Below are 20,805 nucleotides of genomic sequence, written 5' to 3'. Positions count from 1 at the left end.
CCAGACATATGTACAAGTAGATAATCATCACCTCGCTTGGCACTGGCAGCAGCCAACAAGCACCAAAAGCTGACTCATCAATTCTCCGAGTCGCATAGTTAAAAAGTGCCAACTTTAATTTTACATCGACCGTAACAAGGCCGTACAGTTCCACTCCCAGCCTCCAGCGCGCGCCTGAAGTACCGCACAAATGGCGTAATGTACCGTATTAAATTTCAGGCCCAATGGAATCAACTTTGAACCTTCTTCCTGCGGGCTTGGATGTTCATGTTCATTTATTCATTGTGTATGAGGATACCTGCCCAGCCACCAAATCTTACTTGCAATTCCGATATCTCTGGTCCTTGGGCAGCTAGGTACTGTATTACAGCAGTTTAGCTGATCAGGTACCTTTGAGCAAGGCACTGCAAGGGAATTACCTAGGCAAAATGGCATCCGAAGAGCGGAACCAGAACCAACCCGAAGTTGAAGACCGGGAGGCGTACGAAGAGAAGAACGTGCACGAGGTGTACCAGCATATCGCGAAGCATTTTTCGGCGACGAGATACAAGGTTTGTTTATCTGTCTCCCAAGATCCAGCCACCTGCCCATTTGTACTCCGTGCCTATGCAGCGACTAACAGTGCTACAGCCATGGCCGATTGTGGAACGGTTTCTCCAAGAGCAGAGGCCCGGCGCTGTTGGGTTGGATGTAGGGTGTGGGAATGGCAAGTATCTGCCTGTGAATAAGGGGGTTTATATTGTTGCATCTGATCGGTATGTATATGTATATTTTTTAATGGTTCTGATTTTCTCTATATCGTTCGTTTAGTCTGTCTTGTTTGGTTTGTTCGTTCGTTTATGTACATCGTATCTTCCTTGCCCGTTAAACAAAGGGAATGATTGATACATGCAGTGCTAGCAATATCTGCTCCCTGCATGTTCTCTTGTTTCAGTTGAAGTTGATCGATACCCCAACTGACTGTTCTAGATCCGAAAATCTCGCGCAAATCGCCCGCCAGCACCAACCGCACTCGACCATCCTGGCGGATATCTTGAATCTGCCACATCCGGATTCCTTCTTTGACTTCGCCATCTCAATTGCCGTTGTGCACCACCTTTCCACTCCGGGACGTCGAGTCCAAGCAGTCCGTGAGATTTTGCGCACGCTGAGACCCGCTTCTGATGGTGTGCCTGGCGGCAGAGCGCTGGTCTATGTCTGGGCTCTTGAACAGAAGAACAGTCGCAGAGGGTGGGATAAAGGAGACGAGCAGGACATCATGGTCCCGTGGGTCATGAAGACGCCCGAATCCCAAGCCACCCCTGGTGTCGAACCAAAAGTATTCCATCGATATTATCATCTCTATCAAGCCGAGGAACTGGCGCGGGACGTTGTCAGCGCGGGCGGCCGTGTGCTGGAATCCGGATACGATAAGGACAACTGGTGGGCGATTGCGAGTCGAGCAGACTAGAGCATGACCAGATGTGCCTGACGTTCGTTCCGAGATCCAGTCTCGGAGTCGTGCGTTCCTGTCGCACGGGTTCTGTGACAGTAGGAACAGAACCGCCAAGCCACCTGATAGGTGGTTCATGAGAGACCTCTCAGAGGGAAATTCGCAAAAATCGTCTATGAGAATCCCACCCTATGAATCAGAAATAACCACCAGCGCTATGCAATTCGTAACAACGCAAAACGAACAAAGGAAAATTGCTTCCCTTCTAGGGAAGCGTGCGAGGGGACATTCCGAGACTGGCACCCATGTGACCTGGATGTCCCCTTGCCAGATCTAGCGGTGGTGCTGGCCCTGGCCCTAGCCCTGCTATCCGGTAGGCGTCTCGTGGGGGCATCGGTGGGTACGGAGGCGGAGGGGCGTATGCTGGGACACCAGCAGCAGGAACACCGGCGGTGAGTTCCTGGACAGAAGGAAGCTGGTGCGGGAGATGGATCGATCGCGATGCTGATCCTTTTCTTGGTCGGGATAAGGATGTACTCGCTCTGCGTGTTCTGGTCATGGGGGGATCGATCGCTTGGCTAGAGAGTGAGAACGGGACCACGCCAGCTCGACGCGCCATCTCTTGCTCCCCCAACTGCCAATGCATAGCCTCTGCAGCCCGCCATGGAATTGCCATTTCCTCTGCCACTTTCGACCACATCTCGGCCTTGAACCTGTTACATGCGTCAGCAAAATTGAACAACTTCTCGAAATATCTCTTAAGCGTAGTTGTACCTCTCGTAAAGCCGTGCGAGTTTGTTTTTCTTGTCCTCGTCCCATTCGCTTCGGCGTTCCAGATAGTTCTGATAATGAAGACGGCAGCTGATGGCACTTCGTCCGGGGAGTCGTTTGCTGATGTCCTCCCACTTCATGCCGCTGCCTCGCAGCTCGATGATCAAGGCGTCCTCCTCCGGGGACCACTTTGACTGCTTCTTCGCCGGCGATTCCGCAGTGTGAGCTGGCTGCAGGCGCTTCGTCCCAGCAACTGGAGCCTTGGCAGTAAGCGCGGGCCCCGAGGTCGCCGAAGGCACCGATGGTTGGGTCGCAAGTCCAACTGATGGTGGTGCAATCGGGGCCATTGGCGGCAGTTGCATGGAAGGAACAGGCGGGAAAGGCGTGGTGCCGGTGTTCATGGGGGACGCTTCCTCTTCATCTTGAGGCTTCAACAGCAGTGAGATATCCACTTTGGCAGGAGGTGGTAGAATAGGATGGTTTTGTATCGCAATCATATGCGCGATTCACAGCGTTCAAAACTTGCTCGGTTGTATGGTTGGAAGTTGGGCGGGAAGGGAGCAGCAGCAGCAGCAGAAGCATACACGCCGAGATAAAAGAAGATCGATTTGCTGCCGTCGTTGTCCTTGGGTGCCCGATATTTAGGGTGCACGTTATTGACAGTGGCAACAGACGTCCGAATAGTCCACTCACAGCCCAGCCGAATGAGTAGGACAAACAAGCGGGATAGATCAAACAGATGGCCAACCTTAAGACAGTACGATAAGTACCAGTACGCTAAGCAGGCAGGGTCGAGTTTCTTGTTTTGGCCTCGAAATGAGCGGCAGGGCGAGGGAGCCAGCTGAATGTCCCTTGACTAGTTGCTGTCAGGTATGTATGGTTGACTAACGCGTTGGGATAGACTCGATGGCTGCCCTGCGGAGGCTGAGTCGCTTCGGAGTGTATCCTGTCACGAGCCAACCACAAACGACTGACGATCTAAGAAAGCTGCACAGCGAAGAAACTCCGAGAAACGGTAACGGAGATCGAGATCTGAGGTATCCAATAGATGAGGTGAACGACAGCAGTTGAAACGAAGAATAGATGGCACGAGATCTAGAGACACTGTGACTTGAGGCCGTCAAGCTTGGAAGGCACTAGGAAACAATAGCCCAGTGTAGTACTAACGAGGGAAGGATTGGAAGAGCGAGCAGAAAAAGAAAGTTTAGTAGTCTAGGAGCAGGAGGAATATCAGGATTAGTAGAGGAGTAGAGGAGTCGAGGAGAAGGTCGTAGGGTCAAGAAGAGGAAATGATGATGGAAATGGGAAAAGCCGAGCTCGACGGGGAAGAATAAGATGAAACAACACTGGATGCGTTAATGTTATGGGAGAGAGATCGGCTCTTGACAGCTGATTGAGCGCTGGAGCAGTACCCCCCCCCGGCCAGTGAGGAGCTATAGAGGGACTAGACTGACCCAGAGGGCGAGGCCAGGTTCGAGAGCCGTTGACATGATTTTGCGAAGTCCTTCATTTTATTTTAATTTGCATGACGCGATGATACACTGCGAAGAAGGAGCTACCTAGGAACCGGTATAGCGAACCGTGGCTGGCAGACAGCACAAGCTCTTGATTACTTTACTACCATGCTTCTTTACTCATCATGAGAGCACGCAGCAAGAGTATAGTACTAACTACAGTATGTAGCAGATTGAAGATACAGAACGGTAAAATTCCCCAAAAGCGCAGGACCAGGCAGATTATCAAACGGTTCCACTCGGGATACAGCACACTAGAAAAGAACCCGCTCCGAACGTTCGAGCCCAGCTGCACTTGCTGGTTCCTCAGATTAAAAAATACGTGTCAATCTAACTGGAGACGGGATCTTGTAACAAAGACTACTGATGGGGCAAATCAGCGGCCTGTTTCCTTTCTGCATCACCCAGCTCGCGACGCTTCAACGACTTAACCTGACGCATGATAGATCTCAATCCTCGCTGCCCCTGGTATGTGTTGTGACTGTCTGCAGTCGCGGGATGGACGGAGATTTCGTGCCTATAGGAACTCCCTTAGCTGATGGATGGGTCATATGGAACCTTAACACCATACCCTGCCAAGTTCGAACTCTACACTTGGATGCTATTACCTACAGGTACCCAGAAATCGTAGATCTACGGAGTACTTCGTCCAAGGGATTTGCCGAGGAACTGGATTCTGAATCATCATCAAAGCCTAAATGGCAAGTGACGATTAGAACCGAAACACGCGGCAAGGCAAAGAACTGTGAGAAACATGGTTCTCTCACGGTGGGGGCTGCCGTCCTCATAGTATGAAACTAGTCCTCTGGAGACCGGGTGGAGGAAGGAAAATAAACGGGGCTGGCGTTGTTCAAACGGCGTCAGATCCTAAACTAGCGAGTAGCAACAGGCTATAATAGGCAGCACTAAGAAGGGCATCGGCCGACACACGGGAAGAATACGGAGAAAGGTGCTTGTTCTGCGTGTCTGACTCTTGTCGTCGATTGCCGTTCGGCGCAGGCTCGCAGTCAGGCTCCATCGCGGCTGTCGATGCGCGATGATATTCTTAGAGCAGATTGGCCACCGTCGTCACCGCGGACCCTTCATTTCCCTCCTTGTTCGAGTAAGTTGACAAAGTTCCAACGGCTGTGCGATCGCCCGGCCAATGGAGACGGGCTGTGGTGATGGATCTCTCAACGGCCATGAACCCAAACCACGACGGGCAAGTATCGGCCTTGCAGTATAGCGCTAGCCGGGATCCGGGGTCTAATTTAGCGACTGTTCGCCTTCATTCACGGTCCAACTGCAGCTCTGCAAAGTCCTACAAAGAAGATGACTGACCGCCACCGTCATCATCTGAAAAAATCTCAACGGTGTTCGTCATGGCCTTGGTGGCGGAGATACCTGCGGAACCAGGTTTTTTCGACGCGACTAGGGAAAACATGCTGGGGAGTGACACCAGTCATGGGAAATAGCGGTGATCATTCAACCATAGGCCAGGAGCACTCATCTCATTATCATTTCATCCAGGAAATGATGCATCCACCCTCATGCTCGTGTGCTGTTAGTGAATTTCGGGTTTCGCCAGGCGCAAACCTACTAGGGTGGAGCAGCGACTCGGGTTGGAAAGAGGCTTCTTCATCAAAAAGGTGAACAAGTTTCGACAAACAAGCTTGGGCGCTTTTCAACTGAACTGAAGCTCGTCCACTGCGGAGTTTTCTTCACCCGGAAGTATGTAGGACGGGAAGACCCTAGTAATACCACGCGCCATTCGTTCTTCTTCAGCGCAAATTCTCCGATTCCCCAGGCTGGATTGGAGGGTCTCGCTTATTCTGTGCTAGCTCGTGCCACTCAGAACGGTTTTGTGCTGGAACTCTGCATGAGCGCCTTCTTCGGCAGTATAAAGTAGTATGCAGGAATTCTTGTTCTTATGCTGTGAACAAGGCAAGGTTGCCTTGGTAGTTCATATTCGTAGGCGCCTGTTTCCCCTGGTTCTACAGCACAGGAACCTTACGTCCAACCCTCAAGCGATTGTACGGTGTGGGCAAGCGGCAGAAATTATTTTTGCTAGATTGGATGCTCGTGATTCCCGTGTTGGGGAACCCGGGTTCATTCGCGCGAACCCAGCGCTTAGGTTGTGATCTGCCACTTGCAAGCCTGGTCATCTCGGCTATACTAGTCCATGTCAACTTTCGAGTATTTGAGAACGATCCTTATCACAAATGAAGGAACCGAACAGTCAAAGTGTCAAACAGAGCCAAGTCTCGTCCAAGGCTTGGGAGGGAGAAGGGTCCCAGGCACAACTCGTAGATATCTTTTCCGTACTCATTCAATCAACAAACAGTACATACCCCGTATTTCATGCCTTCCTTCGCGAGTCCGAAGGCTGATTAAATGTCAATTTGGAAAACGCCTAGAGTGCACTAAACTTTCAATTGGTACCATGATAGTCTAAGACTTGGATTTAGACCGCTGCTTGCCGCCGCGTCTGCGCTTGTTCCCCCTGTCAGCGCCAGAGTCTAGAACGCTGTCTCTGGGTCGAAGAGGTCCCATCAAGTGGTTCTTCTAGTCATGACAGCGCGATCTGCCGGTCCCTGTAAAGATTTCATAGCGAAGATTACGAATGATTCCGCTGCGCGAGGCTCCTCACACAGGAACAAGGGATAGATAGCAATCTATTTGATGCCCTCAATGTATGAGAAAAGGGCGCAAAGGGGCCAAGGAGTCCAAGAACATATGCGCGAGCCCGGCTCGGGGAGGTTGTGATAATCGCAACCAGGCGATTGCGGAGAAGGTTGGCAGGTCTCGTTCGAACGACGGGGCTGACAGACGGGAAAGCAGACAAGGATAGGATTCGAAACACTCGGCCTGCAAGATTACCCAGGGACAAGTGGAGCCGCGAGTCTGGCAAGGTCAAACAGTGGCTTGCCTGAACAAAAGAACGATTACTGGCGGCTCCGCCATTGGCGGCTGCGCTGTCGAGCCCCGGACGGTGCGGGTCCAGTGGGGACTGTCAACGCCAGCTTCGGCTTGCCATGGGATGATGGGGCCGCCGAACGCCGCCAATTTAGTATCCTTTGATCTTTCCCAGTAACTTCTCAGTATTCATGACCTTAAAATTATCCTGGAATGCTGAAGAATCTTTAAAAGTCTCGACTCTCTACCGATCCCTCAACAAAATATACGAGGGGGATCAGCGGGTTTGCGCTCGGAAATGACTTTTGTTGTACACGCACACACCACAGGTCAGTCAAGTCAACCCGAGGTTGTAGGTGGGCTGAGAACACACACATCTCGGAAGCCTGCCTTCAGCGGGTTGTCTGTCCAAGGAACGAAGGCCCTGTGCGCTGAAGTCAGTTTGAACGCTCCAGGCGGGTTCCGCAGTGCAAATGCAAACACCAGATTGTCCGACGCGACGCGACGCAGCTCATGCAGGCTTGAGCTCGTGAGAGCTGCGGAGCGGCAAGTCGCCGCCAGATACATCAACTCGTTGGAATGCCTCTATCCAGATATCATTGGGCGGCTGGCCACTCCTGTACTTGTGCGTAATCCGGTAACGAAGGACTCGATGTATCATGAAGAGTGCGTGAAGATTAAGATTGTCTGCTAATTTGGGATCTTGGGTCCTTCCTGGCGGGTTGGACTTGTCGTTGCAGTATTTCTTAGTATTACTGATATCATTACCCAGAGGGAAAGAGTCTGGAAACGTGTTAAATGGCGGTGGGCTCATTTCCAAGGTCTAGAACCTGCGTTGCTGTGCTGCCATGTACTGGAGATACTCTGTATGTATGTGGCTGTTTAGGTTCCTGAGCGATATGCACGTTCCTGGCCTTGTCCATTCTGCGGGAGGGCACATCTGATCGTACGTGTTTCGACTGAGTCGTAAGATCTCAATTTCAGTCTGAGTTGGTAGCACAGCAGAAATTCTCCCGGTGGTAGGTGCTCGCACAATCCCTGTCAGGAGAAACAGCAGTTAGCTAGCCTTGGAACACACGAAGTGAGGGAACTGCGGGTGGCGTCCTCGGTAAGCACCGTTGGCTGAAGGCTGAAAGACCTGATCGGAGCCTAGCTTCCTGATTCGCCCATCGCCCTTTCCCTCGTGTTTCAGCAGCCCCGAAACTTCGAAGCATTGAATCGCGGAAAACTCCGTCTGTTACTCCCGCCCAGCGGTCGTTTGATCGCCTTCCAGACTCGAAGTGAAGAAAGTACTGTTTTGGTGTCCACTCCTGTCTACACGTCGAATCCTGCGTGAGAGTGCGAACATTGCCCAGCAAGGAAAGAGATGTGTCTCCAAAAAGGAGGTGAGATACCACACCTCACCTTGTTAGGAAGGAGACCTCTCTACTACTGTATCCAGAGATTCTGCGACGTTTGACTCGACAGTTTCAAGTGGCTCTGGTGGGGCGGGCGGCCAGGGATACCGCTGCTAATGCCTCTTTATTTCTGGCGCGCAGCAATGATCGTCGCTAGGGAGATGTCCGTCATGACTTGTTCCAAAGCCTCAACGGTGCTTCAACCTCCCGCCTGCCTTTGTGGCTTCTTCTGGCGGGGCTCGCTTTATCTCTGCTCAGCGCCCTCGCTTCAGGCTTGGACGCCTTCATCTCTGCCCATATTCAGGCCTCGCTTTCCCGAGGCCGGGTTTCTGGGTATTGATAATCTGGATTCGGCCCATTGAGTACGAAGTGCTAATCGGGGCATGGCTTAGATCGGCTCCATTTCGATGCCCTACAATGGCAGTGATGTAATTTTGCCCTCGACTTTGAGGGACCAGCAGCCTTCTATCTAGCCACCTCGCTGCGCTGTGTTGGTTGACGATCTAGGATTTACCCTACAATGACAAGCTCCAGGCGCCACAGTGTGCAGAGTGAGATCTCGAAATCTTGATTCAGATAATGGATGTATTTCATCAACGCCCAATCAATCCCAAATCTGGGGTCGCTGCACAGCACATGCAATCGAAGGGATCCCTGTATTCTCTGGAGTGGAGACAGGTCGAAATGGCTGAGTTCGACGCCTTACAGCAGTCAACACTCAACGAGGCTACAAGCCCATGCGAGCTGATTGTGGAGAACAATGGTCAAGAATCAAGAACCAAGAGCAAGACTCGGCAGGGACGATGGCGATGCCCGACAGGTTGCCCAGTGGGATCTTCATCTTGGGCATTGCCAGAGACAGAGTGGACGGCAGACTACTACTTTCCATGGAGCGGTAGTTTCGAAAAGTAAGACGGCTTACGCGGTTAAATGTTGCAATCAGGATCAGGTAGGAGCGTGTGGAGTGCGAAGGGCTCAGCCATCATCACGCTTGACCTCTGGTTCATCGTCCATGTTCATCTTCCATGGTTCATGATTCAGGCCCGGTGGGTCAGTGTCTTTTCCTCCGGAGTGAAATCGCACTGAGAAACAAGGCAGAAACGTGTTTTATCTGCTTCATGGAGAACAATAATATGCACCTATATTATTATTCTATAGCACAGCACTTTCGCCAAGGAACTCCTCGTGTTCTTTACCGAGTCGGCCATGCTCCGTGCTGTCGACGCCCAGGATGAGTCCAGATTGCGTGGATCGAGATCGGCCTAACTTGATCTTGAGCCGAGACCGAGATCCTGCGAGCTCAATCTCATCCCCAATTTATTTATCCGCGTTGACACAATCAAATTACCCCTCCTTTGCAATCTTCGCCGTTGAACTTTATTACTGCCCACAACCCTGCACATAATACAGACTGCAGAAAATAGCTCCAACTCAAAGCACCACTCTGAGGACATCAACGAGGAGCTTTTCCAGGGTTGACTCCATGAGCGAGCAACGCCGAAGCCCTTGGTGAGCAGAGCTGTGAGGGGCAGAGGTTGGCATTTGATTCATCAACTGCAACGGGGTCATCCTAGGACATTGCGAGGTCAGGCCACCAGTAAGAGTCCAATGTGCCAATTGTATCAGTCCGGTGTTTAGAACCCTCATCCAACTAGTTTGAATGGCTGAGAGGCATATCGAGGGGGCAGGGCACACGGGCTTTCCAGAGCACAACAATGAAGGCAGAAATCACTCCACCCCAGCCTCACGAAGATGAAACGGAAACCGCTGAGATTGTGGGGGAAGAAATCTCCCGATAATTACATATTATTATCGAGGGTCATACATTATCACTGTACTTGCTACTGATCCAGCCGCTTCGCGACGCCGTTCATCATCTCAAGAACCAGTTCATGATTATGACCGAGAGTCGAGACCGGTCTTCCCATTCCCGTCATAACGACAAGGATCATGGGCCTCATTATCCCGGTCTGGACTAGACATTCCTTAGGCCGTTGCTACGCTCTTTCTTCATCTCTCTCAGTCCTCTAAAAAATAGTCTTCTCTACAATAATCTATAACAACCCTTTAACTCCCACAATGACCTTTTCTATAGCTGATACACTTCATCATGGATGTAAGAAACCCTCATATACTTACAAAGAGTCTTTCTGCTGCAAGAACAACAGCCATCACCTCCATATATCCCCTGTTGCCATTCTAATCATGTCGGATCCTACAGACACACGCTTTTGCTCCTTCGCAGCAATTCATCGAAGTATCTCTATTGATATTCCGGAACGCTACGCTGCGCGTAGCACACCTTGGGTACCTGACAAGAGCAGTAGTAATGACTCAAATAACTCCATGTTTAATGGGCCGGTACCTCGATGGGATGATAATGCATTCACCGATAAGCAAAAGGAGCAAGCATTCGACCAGAGAGAAAGCTCGGCCTCTCATGAAGCGGAAGATTCAAGACCTACTGAAGACAAGGGCAGAGCGGACCCTCCGCCAGCGGAACGTGAAGACACCCCGACGAGCGTGAGATTCCCGAGGAGGAATGAGCAGTGAGCCGGTGCGGGCACCTGGTAGACGCAGTCAGCGGCCAACATGTAACATGCCGTAGTGTGCTTTGTTTTGTTTTATATGTATATATTGTTGCATGGTTGAATTTGATTGGACTTCTATACTACAGGACTGGAAATAATGTAACAGGAACAAGCCTCTAATTGGCTGAGCCAAACCCCCGCTTCGCGTCTTCTCACGAACCACCCCGCTCCGTTTTCTTGTTTCTCAACCTAGAAGCATCAGGTTCACCCAATTCTTCGTAGAACAGGAGCAACAAACCGTGAGTACCTACTGCTATTTTAGTTTGCGAATCCACAATACCTCGCCGGCCCAAACACCGCCATTGGGCCACAGAGAGCCGGCGATTCAAGCCTGATTAATCCCTGCCCGCACCACTACATCTATCCTATACTAACAGAATCCAGTTCTCGCTACCCATCCCAGCTCCAACCATCCCTCTCAATTACATCAATAGGTACAAAATGTCCTTCGCCCCAACACCAACCGACATCCCCGTCGCAATCACCACCCCCTCATCCTCTTCAACAACCGACGAACCCCGCCTCCACTCCGAGCGCCGCATAACCCCAACATGGACAGTCTCGCAGGTCAAATCGAAGCTCGAGACCATGACTGGTATCCCGCCAGCTTGTCAAAGGCTCCGTCTGAAGACGCCAGGACGACCGGATACGTGGGTGGAGGGGGATGATAGTCAGATTGGGAATTGGGGGTTGATGAGGGGGTCTGAGATTGAGGTGCGCCCTTAAACCATCTGTCCAGGATATCTCTTTCCATACCTGTTGTCTTGATCTCTATTCAATGCCCAACTGACACGATGGCTCGGATGTCTAGGTCCACGACACCCGCCCGCAAGCCGCACGCGTAAACTTCAGCGACCTCTCCTCCGTCGAGAAATACATGCTACCGACAGAGACATACGAGAGTTTACCGAATTCCGTCCTGGCCTGGAAGAAGAATCAGAAGCTGGGGAGGTTCGACCCGAATGCGCATTCGCCGCTTGAAGCCATGGTTGAGACAGCGGGGAGGGATGCGGAGGAGGTTAAGAAGCGCGGTAAGCTTTGGTTGATTGACGCTATTCTAGAGAGAGAGGGGGGGTTTTGAGTAGTGATGGGGCATAGAATGGTTATGGATGCTAATAGTGATGTTTGGTCTCTAGATATATCCGTCTCGAAACGAGCAATCATCCTCCCCTCGAGCCCACCGCACGTCCGCCGAGGAACGGTCCGTTTCGTCGGTCCGGTCCCCAGTATCCCCGTTACAGGCGTGGATCTCGAAAACCTGGATGCCTCAACGCCGCTCCCGCTCTGGGTTGGGATTGAGCTTGACGAGCCAACAGGGAAGAACGACGGGAGCCTCAATGGAAAGCGCTATTTCGAGTGTCCGAGTAAGACCGGCGTGTTTGTGAAGCCAGAGAAGGTGGAGGTTGGTGATTTTCCGGCGCTGGGGCTGGATGAGTTGTTGGATGAGGATATGGAGGAGATCTGAATCTAGACGATTATACGGAGTAGGGAAGAATGGTATTAGTCATTGTAAGTATGCTAGATTCATTTCGATACTCGTTTAGCGAGCGAGGCCCGGTGGGGTCGATTTCGCTTTGTGCACCTCGCCGGTGATACAGAAGTGGAAGGTCCTCAAAACTAAAAATGCCAATGAATGAACAGAAAACCGCAGGGTAACATGAAAACGTATCGCTAGAGTGATAAACCAAGACACAGTGGAACTCGACGGTTGGGGTCTGATATTACGCCAACAATGGAATGGGACGTTAAACTTATGCAAAAATGTGGTAAACTGGAGAAGTCGGGTAGAGTTCAGCTGCCCGACTCTAGGCAGCGGCCTTCTGCTTCCCCTTAGGTCTGCCCTTGCCGGCAGCGGCCTTCGTAGCAGCCTTCGCGGTGGCGGCCTTTGTGGTGGCAGCTTTCGCAGCGGAAGCTTTTGCAGCGGAAGGCTTGGCCGCAGTGGCCTTCGGGCGAGCTGGCGGGGTGTTCGTCTCGCCATCGAGGGCGTCGGTTTTGGAGGCGGAGCCCGGGGCCTCGTCGCCATCGCTGGCGCTAGGAACACAGCCCTGTGTGAAGAACAACCGGGCGTCTTTCGTGTAGGTGTTGGCGAAGCTATAGTAGTTGCCTACTGGGGTCAGACAGGTAGAATTGGAATGGTCCTTCGCACTCACCTCGCGGAACTTGAAATACACAGCCCTTTCCAGCACTGAATTGAACGCCAGATATATCCACCAGGACTCGCCCGTTGACAACATAGAATATCATGTGCATCTTCTTGGCGTTCTTCGGTTTCTTGACACCTCCGGGGGGCAGCTCGACTATGCCTGAACCGATGAACGGAGAGCTAAGAAGTTTGGCGAATCTGAAAGATGCACCTTTGACGTCCCGGGTTTCGATACCAGATGGGGCGTATGCGATATCTATGTTTTCTGTCAGACATGGTCCCCTGAGGGTGGAACCAAGACATACCTAGCACTTCCTCTTCGTCCATGGCCGTTCCAGCTTCATTGTCCCATTTCCTAATATAACCATGCAAGACACCGCCTTTCTCTTCGTAAGGATCACGGTACTGGTCATCGTCGGAATCGCTGTCGTCGTCTTTGCTCTTCTTAGATTTGGATTTCCTTCCCCGCCGCTTCTTCTTCTTCTCCGGCTCCAGCTCCTCCGTTCGGATGATTTCTTTGATCTTCGACAGGGGATATCGCTGCCCTTCGGCCGCTTCTTCGTCTCCGTATACACACCGCTCGTTCTTCCAATAGGCCAATGGTCTGACGGATACACGCCCCGAGCGCGTGTGGGTAGTGGATGGGTCCGTAGGTGCTTCCTTTTTGAGAATATAGAGGCTCCGTCCCTTGAGCGGTCCCGTCCGGTTGACGTAGTTTTCGACCACCTTGTCCAACTCAGCATCGCCCGATGAGCCTGTGACGCGACGTTTCGGCCCAGAGGTCTTGGCCTTCTTCGGTGGCCTCTGTCCTTCGGTGTCGTCTGTGGGCTGGGTCTGAGATTTAGGCGGCCTGCCGGCACGCTTTCGTTTTTGTGTCGATTCTTGTTCCTCTGTTCCGTCTTCTGTCGCGGTATCTTTGGCATTTCTTGCACCCCCCGTTGGCTTGCGGCCCCGCGTTGGCCCCCTGCGTGGCTCGGGCGCAGTGTCCTGAGGTGGTTCCTCTCCGCTATTTTCCTCCGGTAACACTGAATCGTCACCCAGCATTTGGTCGTCGCCAGCATTGAAGCTATCTCCGAGCTCAGTTTGGTCGAATAAGTCTCCGTTCTCGTCTCCGTTTTCAATACCGTTGGCGCCGCTGTCGGATAAATTGATCGGTGCCGCTTTGTCGGTCTTCTTTCCCTTGGTTCGAGCAGCGTTTGAGTGTCCAAGTGAGGGCATTGCGTTTATGGAGCGATCGGTAAGAGGTGACACGTCTCGTCGCGAGTCCCTTCTTACGCTCCTGCCGTCGGAGGGACTCGATGAGGGGCGGTCGCGCTGTGGGCTCTGGGATGAGCGCAGTCCAGGAGTTCTGCGCGGGGATCCGGTCATGCCAGTTTTAGTAGGGGATCGCGCGACAGGAGGGGGTAGGTGAGGTGTACGCGACCCGCGGCGGCCGTTGAGGAAGTCGGCAGGACCGGGACCGTTGCCTGTTGGGTTCAGCCTTCATGCGCGCTTTGCGTAGTTTGAGTACCTACCCTCATCCATGGACATGTCGGAGCCTATCGACTCGCTCTCATTCAATCCATTTTCTTCCGCTGACGATTTCTCTGGTGATGAAAATATTCCGTCGACTTCCTCCATTCCATGTTCATCTCGCTTGCCCTCTGCCAGGGTGATACCTGTGCGCCTGCTGAGAGTTAGTTGTTGTGCGCGATAACTTCCGCTGATTGAAACATCAGTTGACCGGCGGTGTATACCTTCCAGATTTGCCGACATTGGAGTAATCGTAATCGCGAGCCTTTGCCGGACCCCGAGGTGCCATGTTTGCGGTTGTTCGTTGATGATGTGGATTCGACAGCTGGAAGTCGCAGGAATTGGATTCTGATTATATGTAAGGATCGGACCACGTCTGCATCTGTTCTCGGGGGGATTTTAGGCGGATTACCGCTGCGAGGGAAGTGGTGCAGGCAATGGGGCGGGAGGGAGAAAAGCAGCTGGAGGGGAGATCCCGTTGGAATTCATGACACGCGGAGGGCGCTAGTCCTGAATGGTTTGGGACGCGTTCCGTACTCGGTAGTTTGTATGCACTCGCCTCTTCTAAGGTTGCTACTGCTGTGGCCTGTTCTTTTACTGCTTTTTGTGTTGAATTTGATGTTGCTGTGAGTGAAAGAGAAAAAGGCCCACGGTGTAGCTGGCTCTGGCTGTACAGGTAAGTCAATGTGATATTCACAGCTCAATGCGTCCGTTAAAAGTGCATATATTCCACATATTTGGCCAGGGGGGAGTACATATACAAGACAACCATAAATTGACATGCCTCAACACCGGATAATACACCTACCAGAAGTCTATGAAATATAACACCGAGACAGCAGATCATCGACAGCTGACACTGTGCCCTACTCGACGGCCCCAGGCCTATCTATGTACATGGGGTCGACCGACCGCTCTTGCAATTAGACGACGTCTATCTACGCTAACGGTCTGCCGGAGCAGAGTATCTGTGGCTTACCCAGGGCTATCTAACTGTTAGTGATTCTAAAACCCCTTCGAACTCTAGAACGGCCAGTGTGCTTGAAGATAGGGTGAACCAGACTTTCAGATATAATTATTACTCTAATCTGATAGAGCGCAAACTTTAAGACCTTTTCAACAACAAGGATCGGTAGCTCAGGGGTAGAGCAAGCGGCTGCAGTCCGCTAGGTCACGCGTTCAATTCGCGTCCGGTCCTTTTTCTTTTCGTCTTTTTTTTTTTTTATTCCGACATACAATTGTACAATACAACCCCCCGATATTTCTCGGTTGAAGCATATATCTCAATTGTACAACCCCAGTGAATTCACCAAACAAGTATATGTGTGGGAGGACGTGATTCGCGCTGCGTCGACCTCAACAATTGCTGCACCCAAATCGGTGTTTAAGTGGAACGCGCATCGCGTGAAACGCGTCTCCGCCATACCAGAACACCGACCATTGGTATCGATTGGTCTGATCCAATCTACAACTTCAGCTTACCGATCACTCGATATTTATCTTGGGGACAAAAATGACAGAAGACATACCAATGACACTTGTCTCCGACACAGAAGCCGTCGCCATCGACCCGGCTGAATTCCTTCCTCTAAGTATAGACAAATCCCGCCTCCTCGCTGGCGAGTCCTACGCACACTTCTCGCCCGCTCCGCCTAAACTGCCGGCACCTCCGTCAAACACAGAAGACTCGGATTACCTCGTCCTAGGCGTCGATGAAGCCGGTCGCGGCCCGGTCCTCGGGCCAATGGTCTACAGTGCATTCTACCTCCCCAGAAAACTCCATCACTCGCTCCTCACAAAAGAATACAACTTCAATGATAGTAAGGTCCTGACACCGGGCGTCAGGGCGAACCTCATGCGGATATTATGCACGAAGGGGTCATCGCTCTACGAGTCCTGCGGGTGGGCGACGAAACTCCTCTCCGCTAGGGATATATCATCTGGCATGATGCGGCCTGCGGCGGGGGGGTACAACCTCAATGCGCAAGCGATGGATGCGACGATCGAGTTAATTAGGGGTGTTGTTGAGGAGCGGAAGATGAATGTGCGCGAGGTTTATATTGATACTGTGGGTAATCCGGCGAGTTATCAAAAGAAGCTGGAGATGGTGTTTCCGTCACTGAGGATTACGGTCGCGAAGAAGGCGGATTCGCTGTATCCTTGTGTGAGTGCTGCGAGTGTGGTTGCTAAGGTTACGAGGGATGTTGCGTTGGAAGTCTGCTATGAGGTCTTCGAGGAGAATGGAGGGGAGGGGGATGGTTGGGGAAGTGGGTATCCTTCTGATTCGAAGTGTGTGGGATGGTTGCGGAATAATATGGAACCTGTGTTTGGGTGGGGGAATGAGTGTCGGTTTAGTTGGGGCACAGCTAAAGAGATGATCGAGCTCAAGGGAGGGGTGAAGGTTGACTGGCCAGTGGACGAGGATAACACGCAGCTCATGGATTTCTTGCTGGCCTTTGGTGGTACGTCCAAGGGCCCGGATCAGGAAGTCCGAGAATGGTTCGGAAAGAAAACCACAGAGGTCTTATGAGCATCTAGTTAAGTACATGAATAGTGCTATGATACCCAAGTCTCGAGAGTATATGTCACAAGGGAGATGTAATAGAAGAAAGTCAATAGATTGGCCGGGTATCTGTGTATATTAAGACGTGTAAACGGGGATGGCCATCCAATAAGTTCACTCAAGAAGAAACGTTAGAGCGTCGCGGTTGAGAAGTAGTAGTTGTCCCATAGATATTCGTAGTCCTCAATAATGCTGCCCACCAGGTCAAGAAGCGGCTTGCCCTTCATCTTGCCCGTCAATCCCTTCAATGTAGACCTAATGAAGTTAGCATCGTGTTTATCTCCTATCCAGGATGTCAGAACGCACTTGGTTATGTTTTTATAGAAAGCCCCTCGCATCAGCCACCAACCCATAGACCAACCCCTCTTCTTCAGCTCCTCGCGCTCCAGACCGGTTAGTCCACGAAGGCCGCCAGCAACCCTCTCGCGGAAGTCGGCTTTGGCTAACTGGCGGCAACCGTATTCCATACCGAAGCCGATCAGCCACGGTCTCCAGCTTCGTTTGTTGCCGCTCCATTTCTGCAGCGCGAGTGCATAAACAACGGGCCGCAGAATATATAGAATTTCCGCTAGTTGCCCCTGACCAGTGACCCTGTGTAGAAGCGCTGTCGGAGGTTTGATGTCGTCCGCAGTCAGGACCTTGGAGATGAGGTAATTCGAAACGTCGTTGACATCGGGTAGCGAAGGAAGCGAAAGCCCCGTACGAGGCATGGTCCAGTTCAGATCGTTAGATCGTTCACTGACAGGCGACTCCATTCCATTCCAATCGCCCTCTTCTTCTTCCAATGATCTGGGATCTACCTCGCGCTCAGGTAGCGGGGGGTTGACTAGCGGGCGCGAGTTTGTGAGACGCAACAGGAAAAGACGGCATATAGCCTTCACAAGCTCAATAAAGACCACAACGCGCCAGCGGACCTTTTCGCCGCGCCGTCGCGCGATCATCTCCCATAACAGCTCCGTGTATTGGACGGTCTGGAGGGTGAGCGCGACCTTCTGATATAACGAAGACTGTGATGACCAATATTTGGTGTATCGGGTGTGAGGGGTGGGTGTCGGCCGACGGACGGTTAGTGGTAAATTAGAAATGACCCTCGAGATCAAAGAATCGTGGTATAGCGATAGCAACTGTACTACTGAATGTACTGGATCCAGATGTTTTATTAGATGCGCATCGTGAAATTCGGAAAGGAACCAACATACCACATTCCGAAGGTATCTCTGAGTCGCGATAGCGTCCTGTTGATAGATGAGCGCCAGTGACTTCAGAAAGCACACGGAACAACTGACCTGGGATAATGTATGTCAAAGACCTTAAGGCAGACTCAACCTGCCCTATGGAGCTCGCGTTCTTCGTCACAAAATCCTCGTACATTGGCAGCCACTTGGAGGGCTGTAGGAGGGCGGCAGGGACTGCATTTCTAGTCTTCCGAGCGGCTTCCATACCGACTCAGAGTGCTCGCACACAGTCAAGCGGAAAACCGAGTAGCCAAGTGAAGCGAAGCGATGGAATATCGACCGGATGGCGACTTGAGATCGGGTTGTCAAGGACAGGAGAGATGGGATCCTGGATTGGAGCGACAGCACGTGTCTGCGTATGCCAAGGAATGAATGCCGAGGTAGGTATGCGAATGGCATCTCATCTCCGAACCGGAACTTCAGGTAGATATCCATGCTTTCGCAGTTCGAACTACTGCTTGCTGATACTGATTGCTCATCCATAATTTATAGACACGTTTTTTAGTACATCTTCGATTCCGAGCTAGATCATCAAACCTATTTGAGATAATATGTACAAGTAGCTTGGCCGAAGCTGCCCATTACAGACGTAGCCCTATGTACCGTCAGCCGTCACTCGTCTGCGAATATCCACCGTCCATCTGGACGCATAGCTTCCCTGTATCGCTCCTTCACCTTGTCCCTTTCTAGCCTTTGCGCCTCTTCGTGATCATCTTCCAATTCTTGCGTGCCAGGCATTTCCGTTCGCCAAAAACCAGGGGGTGTGCCCGACCTGTGGTGTTGATGCCTGTGCTTCCCCAAACGGTCAGCAAAGACCTTTGCCTTTGCTTCGACTAAGAGGTCTTCGCGGTTCTTCGGGCTGAGCATATCAACCGCGCTCTTGTCACCCCCAAGGTATTCTTCCAGAATCTCATTGTCGCTCATTTTATTGCCAGATGCATCAATTGGAATGCCAAAACGCGCCATGGCAGTAAACTTCTCACCGCAGCAGCCAGGGCGCGTGCAGCCACTGACGCATTTGCGCTCATCTTTCTTCCGAATAACCTCATCGTATGCATAATCTAACCCGTGGTTGTAGGCTGGGTTTATCTTAAAATGCCCAAGACCGAGTCGCTGAAGAGGTCGGGCTCGGTAGGGTTCATCGTCAGGCGTAACCTCCATTTGAGTCATACGATTTGTTTGATGTGGAATCGTCGCTGGAGTAACCTTTCGTTGGCTTGTTCTATGAGCTACCCGCGAGACCTTTAATGGTGTCCGGGCGGCAGTGGATGTAGTATCCGTTCCGGCGCGGCTTACCAAGGAAGAACCTCTCACAGTCGAGTATGAAGTGCGGGTCTGGGTGGGCGTGTGAGCATTATCGGCTGCCCTGAGATGCAGCGTTCGGCTTGCTGGAGATGTTCCTTCAAGAAGATCTGACAGTCGATGCCCGCTCGATGGACTTCGCACATTCCGGTGACTGTGTGGTGTTTCTATACCTTTCCTCCTGGCGAACTCTGGGGGCCGGTTTTCATCGCCATCCTCGGTTATCGAAGAAATTCTTGATATACTCCCGAGGTTCCTGGCCCGTCCTTTGTTCGGTACCTGATTGGTGCCACCTGGAACCCGCAGGTTGCTGTCGATAGGACGAAGGACTCTTGAGCTATCGGGGGTGAACTGATCCCCCCCAGGTGTCGCATTGTGGTGCATCATGTGGTGGATCGACGGCAATCTCACGGCATCTTGAAGGGTACTGGGAGGTTCCTGGAAAGGATGATGATCCCTGTAGCGAACTATCTTTGTTGGAGTAACAACGGCGTCGCCTACATCATCCAAATCTTGAGTCCCGGCCGGCCCAGGATGCACAACATGAGACTGTAGGGGACTGGACGACAAGGTCTCGCTTTTGACCATATTAGGGCGGGCTGGGAAGCCCTTGGCAGAGTTTTCAAAGGATGGAGCACCTGTTCGAAGTGTCTGCTCCGGAATTGCACGCTTTCGTTTCAGAGTCCTAGGATGCGCAAATGGAGCCCAAGTAGTATTAGGCGGCAACTCTGGGTTGCCTGTCGATGCGCCCGATAGCGTAGAGGTCAATTCTGGTTCTGCTTCGTGCTGTTGGTTCTCAATTCTGCTCTCCTTTTCACCTCCAGCGCTGCTGCCATCTTGTTGTCGAACATCCTCAGACGTAGGAGTGGCTTGCTCCTTAGCCAACACGTTCGTTTCCAGGCCTCCTACAGGGGCTCTTAATGGATTGGCTGTCAGGGTCGCCGCTCCCACATCTTCAAACCGCTGAGGTTCGACAGCTCTCGGGTTTGGTGCTGGTGTAGACGCTTGACGTTCAGGATGCGCTTGCAGAAATGCCACTTTCTTTCTGTAGCGTTTGACTCTTTTTTTGAGCTCACTCGAGGCCTGTATGAGCACACCAGCTTGTTCGTATAGCTCAAAGTATCTGTCACTTATCCTTTGAAAGTCTGCAGCATGAATCTTGGAGAAATTCTGGTGGAACACACGTTGTGGTTCATACATCTCGCTCAACTGAAGTTCGCGTTCGATGGCATTATCGGACTCTCTTGATATGTCTTCACCTTGCCGTATTTCTTCCCGTAATCGCGAGATCTCTTCTCTCAATGCGTCCGACTCGGAGGTCGCTCGCTGCCGAGCCTCCTCGGCGGCTTGAGCTCTTTCTTCTGCATTCTTAACGCGTGCTTCATACCCGGCGAGCTCAACACGAAGATCATTATAGGCGGTATCGAAGCAATTCTCGAAGCTTTGAGCA

The 20,805-nt window shown here is 51.8% G+C and overlaps 7 protein-coding genes and 1 non-coding gene across 8 annotated transcripts; 4 read left to right on the top strand and 4 right to left on the bottom strand.

Annotated features, from left to right (window-relative positions):
- The first annotated feature begins 193 nt into the window (after positions 1-193).
- Positions 194-1,781, top strand: BDV17DRAFT_98708 (tRNA (carboxymethyluridine(34)-5-O)-methyltransferase). The gene is made up of 3 exons (XM_073765452.1): positions 194-551; positions 631-755; positions 970-1,781. The coding sequence occupies exons 1-3, from the start codon at positions 429-431 to the stop codon at positions 1,448-1,450; spliced, it is 729 nt and encodes a 242-aa protein (XP_073615079.1). The 5' UTR covers positions 194-428; the 3' UTR covers positions 1,451-1,781.
- Positions 1,574-3,069, bottom strand: BDV17DRAFT_98701 (MYB DNA-binding domain protein). Its single transcript, XM_073765451.1, has 2 exons — positions 2,207-3,069; positions 1,574-2,145 (listed from the first exon to the last, which is right to left on the bottom strand). The coding sequence occupies exons 1-2, from the start codon at positions 2,698-2,700 to the stop codon at positions 1,698-1,700; spliced, it is 942 nt and encodes a 313-aa protein (XP_073615078.1). The 5' UTR covers positions 2,701-3,069; the 3' UTR covers positions 1,574-1,697.
- Positions 3,070-11,041: 7,972 nt separating this feature from the next.
- On the top strand, positions 11,042-12,065 carry BDV17DRAFT_282063 (TBCB family protein; the record flags this gene model as incomplete). The annotated part of the gene is made up of 3 exons (XM_073760139.1): positions 11,042-11,314; positions 11,412-11,631; positions 11,737-12,065. The coding sequence occupies 3 exons, from the start codon at positions 11,042-11,044 to the stop codon at positions 12,063-12,065; spliced, it is 822 nt and encodes a 273-aa protein (XP_073615077.1).
- Positions 12,066-12,235: 170 nt separating this feature from the next.
- On the bottom strand, positions 12,236-14,691 carry BDV17DRAFT_98611 (Cupin domain protein). The gene is made up of 5 exons (XM_073765450.1): positions 14,480-14,691; positions 14,258-14,409; positions 13,049-14,209; positions 12,751-12,999; positions 12,236-12,704 (listed from the first exon to the last, which is right to left on the bottom strand). The coding sequence occupies exons 1-5, from the start codon at positions 14,542-14,544 to the stop codon at positions 12,406-12,408; spliced, it is 1,926 nt and encodes a 641-aa protein (XP_073615076.1). The 5' UTR covers positions 14,545-14,691; the 3' UTR covers positions 12,236-12,405.
- Positions 14,692-15,381: 690 nt separating this feature from the next.
- Positions 15,382-15,453, top strand: BDV17DRAFT_t86. Its single transcript has one exon. It is a non-coding gene; the product is annotated as a tRNA-Cys (tRNA).
- A 67-nt stretch (positions 15,454-15,520) lies between these two features.
- On the top strand, positions 15,521-16,867 carry BDV17DRAFT_98582 (ribonuclease H2 catalytic subunit RNH201). Its single transcript, XM_073765449.1, has one exon. It carries the CDS (start codon positions 15,769-15,771, stop codon positions 16,783-16,785), a length of 1,017 nt encoding a protein of 338 aa, XP_073615075.1. The 5' UTR covers positions 15,521-15,768; the 3' UTR covers positions 16,786-16,867.
- BDV17DRAFT_264510 (peroxisomal membrane protein PEX16) lies at positions 16,586-18,410 on the bottom strand. The gene is made up of 4 exons (XM_073758029.1): positions 18,105-18,410; positions 18,018-18,053; positions 17,125-17,959; positions 16,586-17,073 (listed from the first exon to the last, which is right to left on the bottom strand). Exons 1-4 carry the CDS (start codon positions 18,256-18,258, stop codon positions 16,950-16,952), a joined length of 1,149 nt encoding a protein of 382 aa, XP_073615074.1. The 5' UTR covers positions 18,259-18,410; the 3' UTR covers positions 16,586-16,949.
- Positions 18,411-18,497: 87 nt separating this feature from the next.
- BDV17DRAFT_264505 (SAE2 C-terminal domain-containing protein) lies at positions 18,498-20,636 on the bottom strand. Its single transcript, XM_073758028.1, has one exon. It carries the CDS (start codon positions 20,553-20,555, stop codon positions 18,666-18,668), a length of 1,890 nt encoding a protein of 629 aa, XP_073615073.1. The 5' UTR covers positions 20,556-20,636; the 3' UTR covers positions 18,498-18,665.
- Positions 20,637-20,805: the final 169 nt, after the last annotated feature.

The sequence above is a fragment of the Aspergillus undulatus genome, assembly GCF_047715775.1.
Source record: "Aspergillus undulatus strain CBS 261.88 unplaced genomic scaffold BDV17scaffold_27, whole genome shotgun sequence".
Classification (NCBI taxonomy): Eukaryota; Fungi; Ascomycota; class Eurotiomycetes; order Eurotiales; family Aspergillaceae; genus Aspergillus; species Aspergillus undulatus.
Note: the sequence above shows the minus strand (reverse complement) of the source record. Positions and strands in the feature narration are given on the sequence as shown.

Coding starts and splice junctions, on each gene's coding strand:
- BDV17DRAFT_98582 (XM_073765449.1), top strand. CDS start 15,769: ATGACAGAAGACATACCAATGACACTTGTCTCCGACACAGAAGCCGTC.
- BDV17DRAFT_98611 (XM_073765450.1), bottom strand. CDS start 14,544: ATGGCACCTCGGGGTCCGGCAAAGGCTCGCGATTACGATTACTCCAAT. Junction 14,410..14,479: donor AATGTCGGCAAATCTGGAAG/GTATACACCGCC, acceptor AACTCTCAGCAG/GCGCACAGGTATCACCCTGG. Junction 12,705..12,750: donor TGTATTTCAAGTTCCGCGAG/GTGAGTGCGAAG, acceptor TGACCCCAGTAG/GCAACTACTATAGCTTCGCC.
- BDV17DRAFT_98701 (XM_073765451.1), bottom strand. CDS start 2,700: ATGATTGCGATACAAAACCATCCTATTCTACCACCTCCTGCCAAAGTG. Junction 2,146..2,206: donor CTCGCACGGCTTTACGAGAG/GTACAACTACGC, acceptor CGCATGTAACAG/GTTCAAGGCCGAGATGTGGT.
- BDV17DRAFT_264510 (XM_073758029.1), bottom strand. CDS start 18,258: ATGGAAGCCGCTCGGAAGACTAGAAATGCAGTCCCTGCCGCCCTCCTA. Junction 17,960..18,017: donor AGAGATACCTTCGGAATGTG/GTATGTTGGTTC, acceptor ATCTGGATCCAG/TACATTCAGTAGTACAGTTG. Junction 17,074..17,124: donor TTCTATAAAAACATAACCAA/GTGCGTTCTGAC, acceptor TAACTTCATTAG/GTCTACATTGAAGGGATTGA.
- BDV17DRAFT_264505 (XM_073758028.1), bottom strand. CDS start 20,555: ATGTATGAACCACAACGTGTGTTCCACCAGAATTTCTCCAAGATTCAT.
- BDV17DRAFT_98708 (XM_073765452.1), top strand. CDS start 429: ATGGCATCCGAAGAGCGGAACCAGAACCAACCCGAAGTTGAAGACCGG. Junction 552..630: donor TTTCGGCGACGAGATACAAG/GTTTGTTTATCT, acceptor ACAGTGCTACAG/CCATGGCCGATTGTGGAACG. Junction 756..969: donor TATATTGTTGCATCTGATCG/GTATGTATATGT, acceptor TGACTGTTCTAG/ATCCGAAAATCTCGCGCAAA.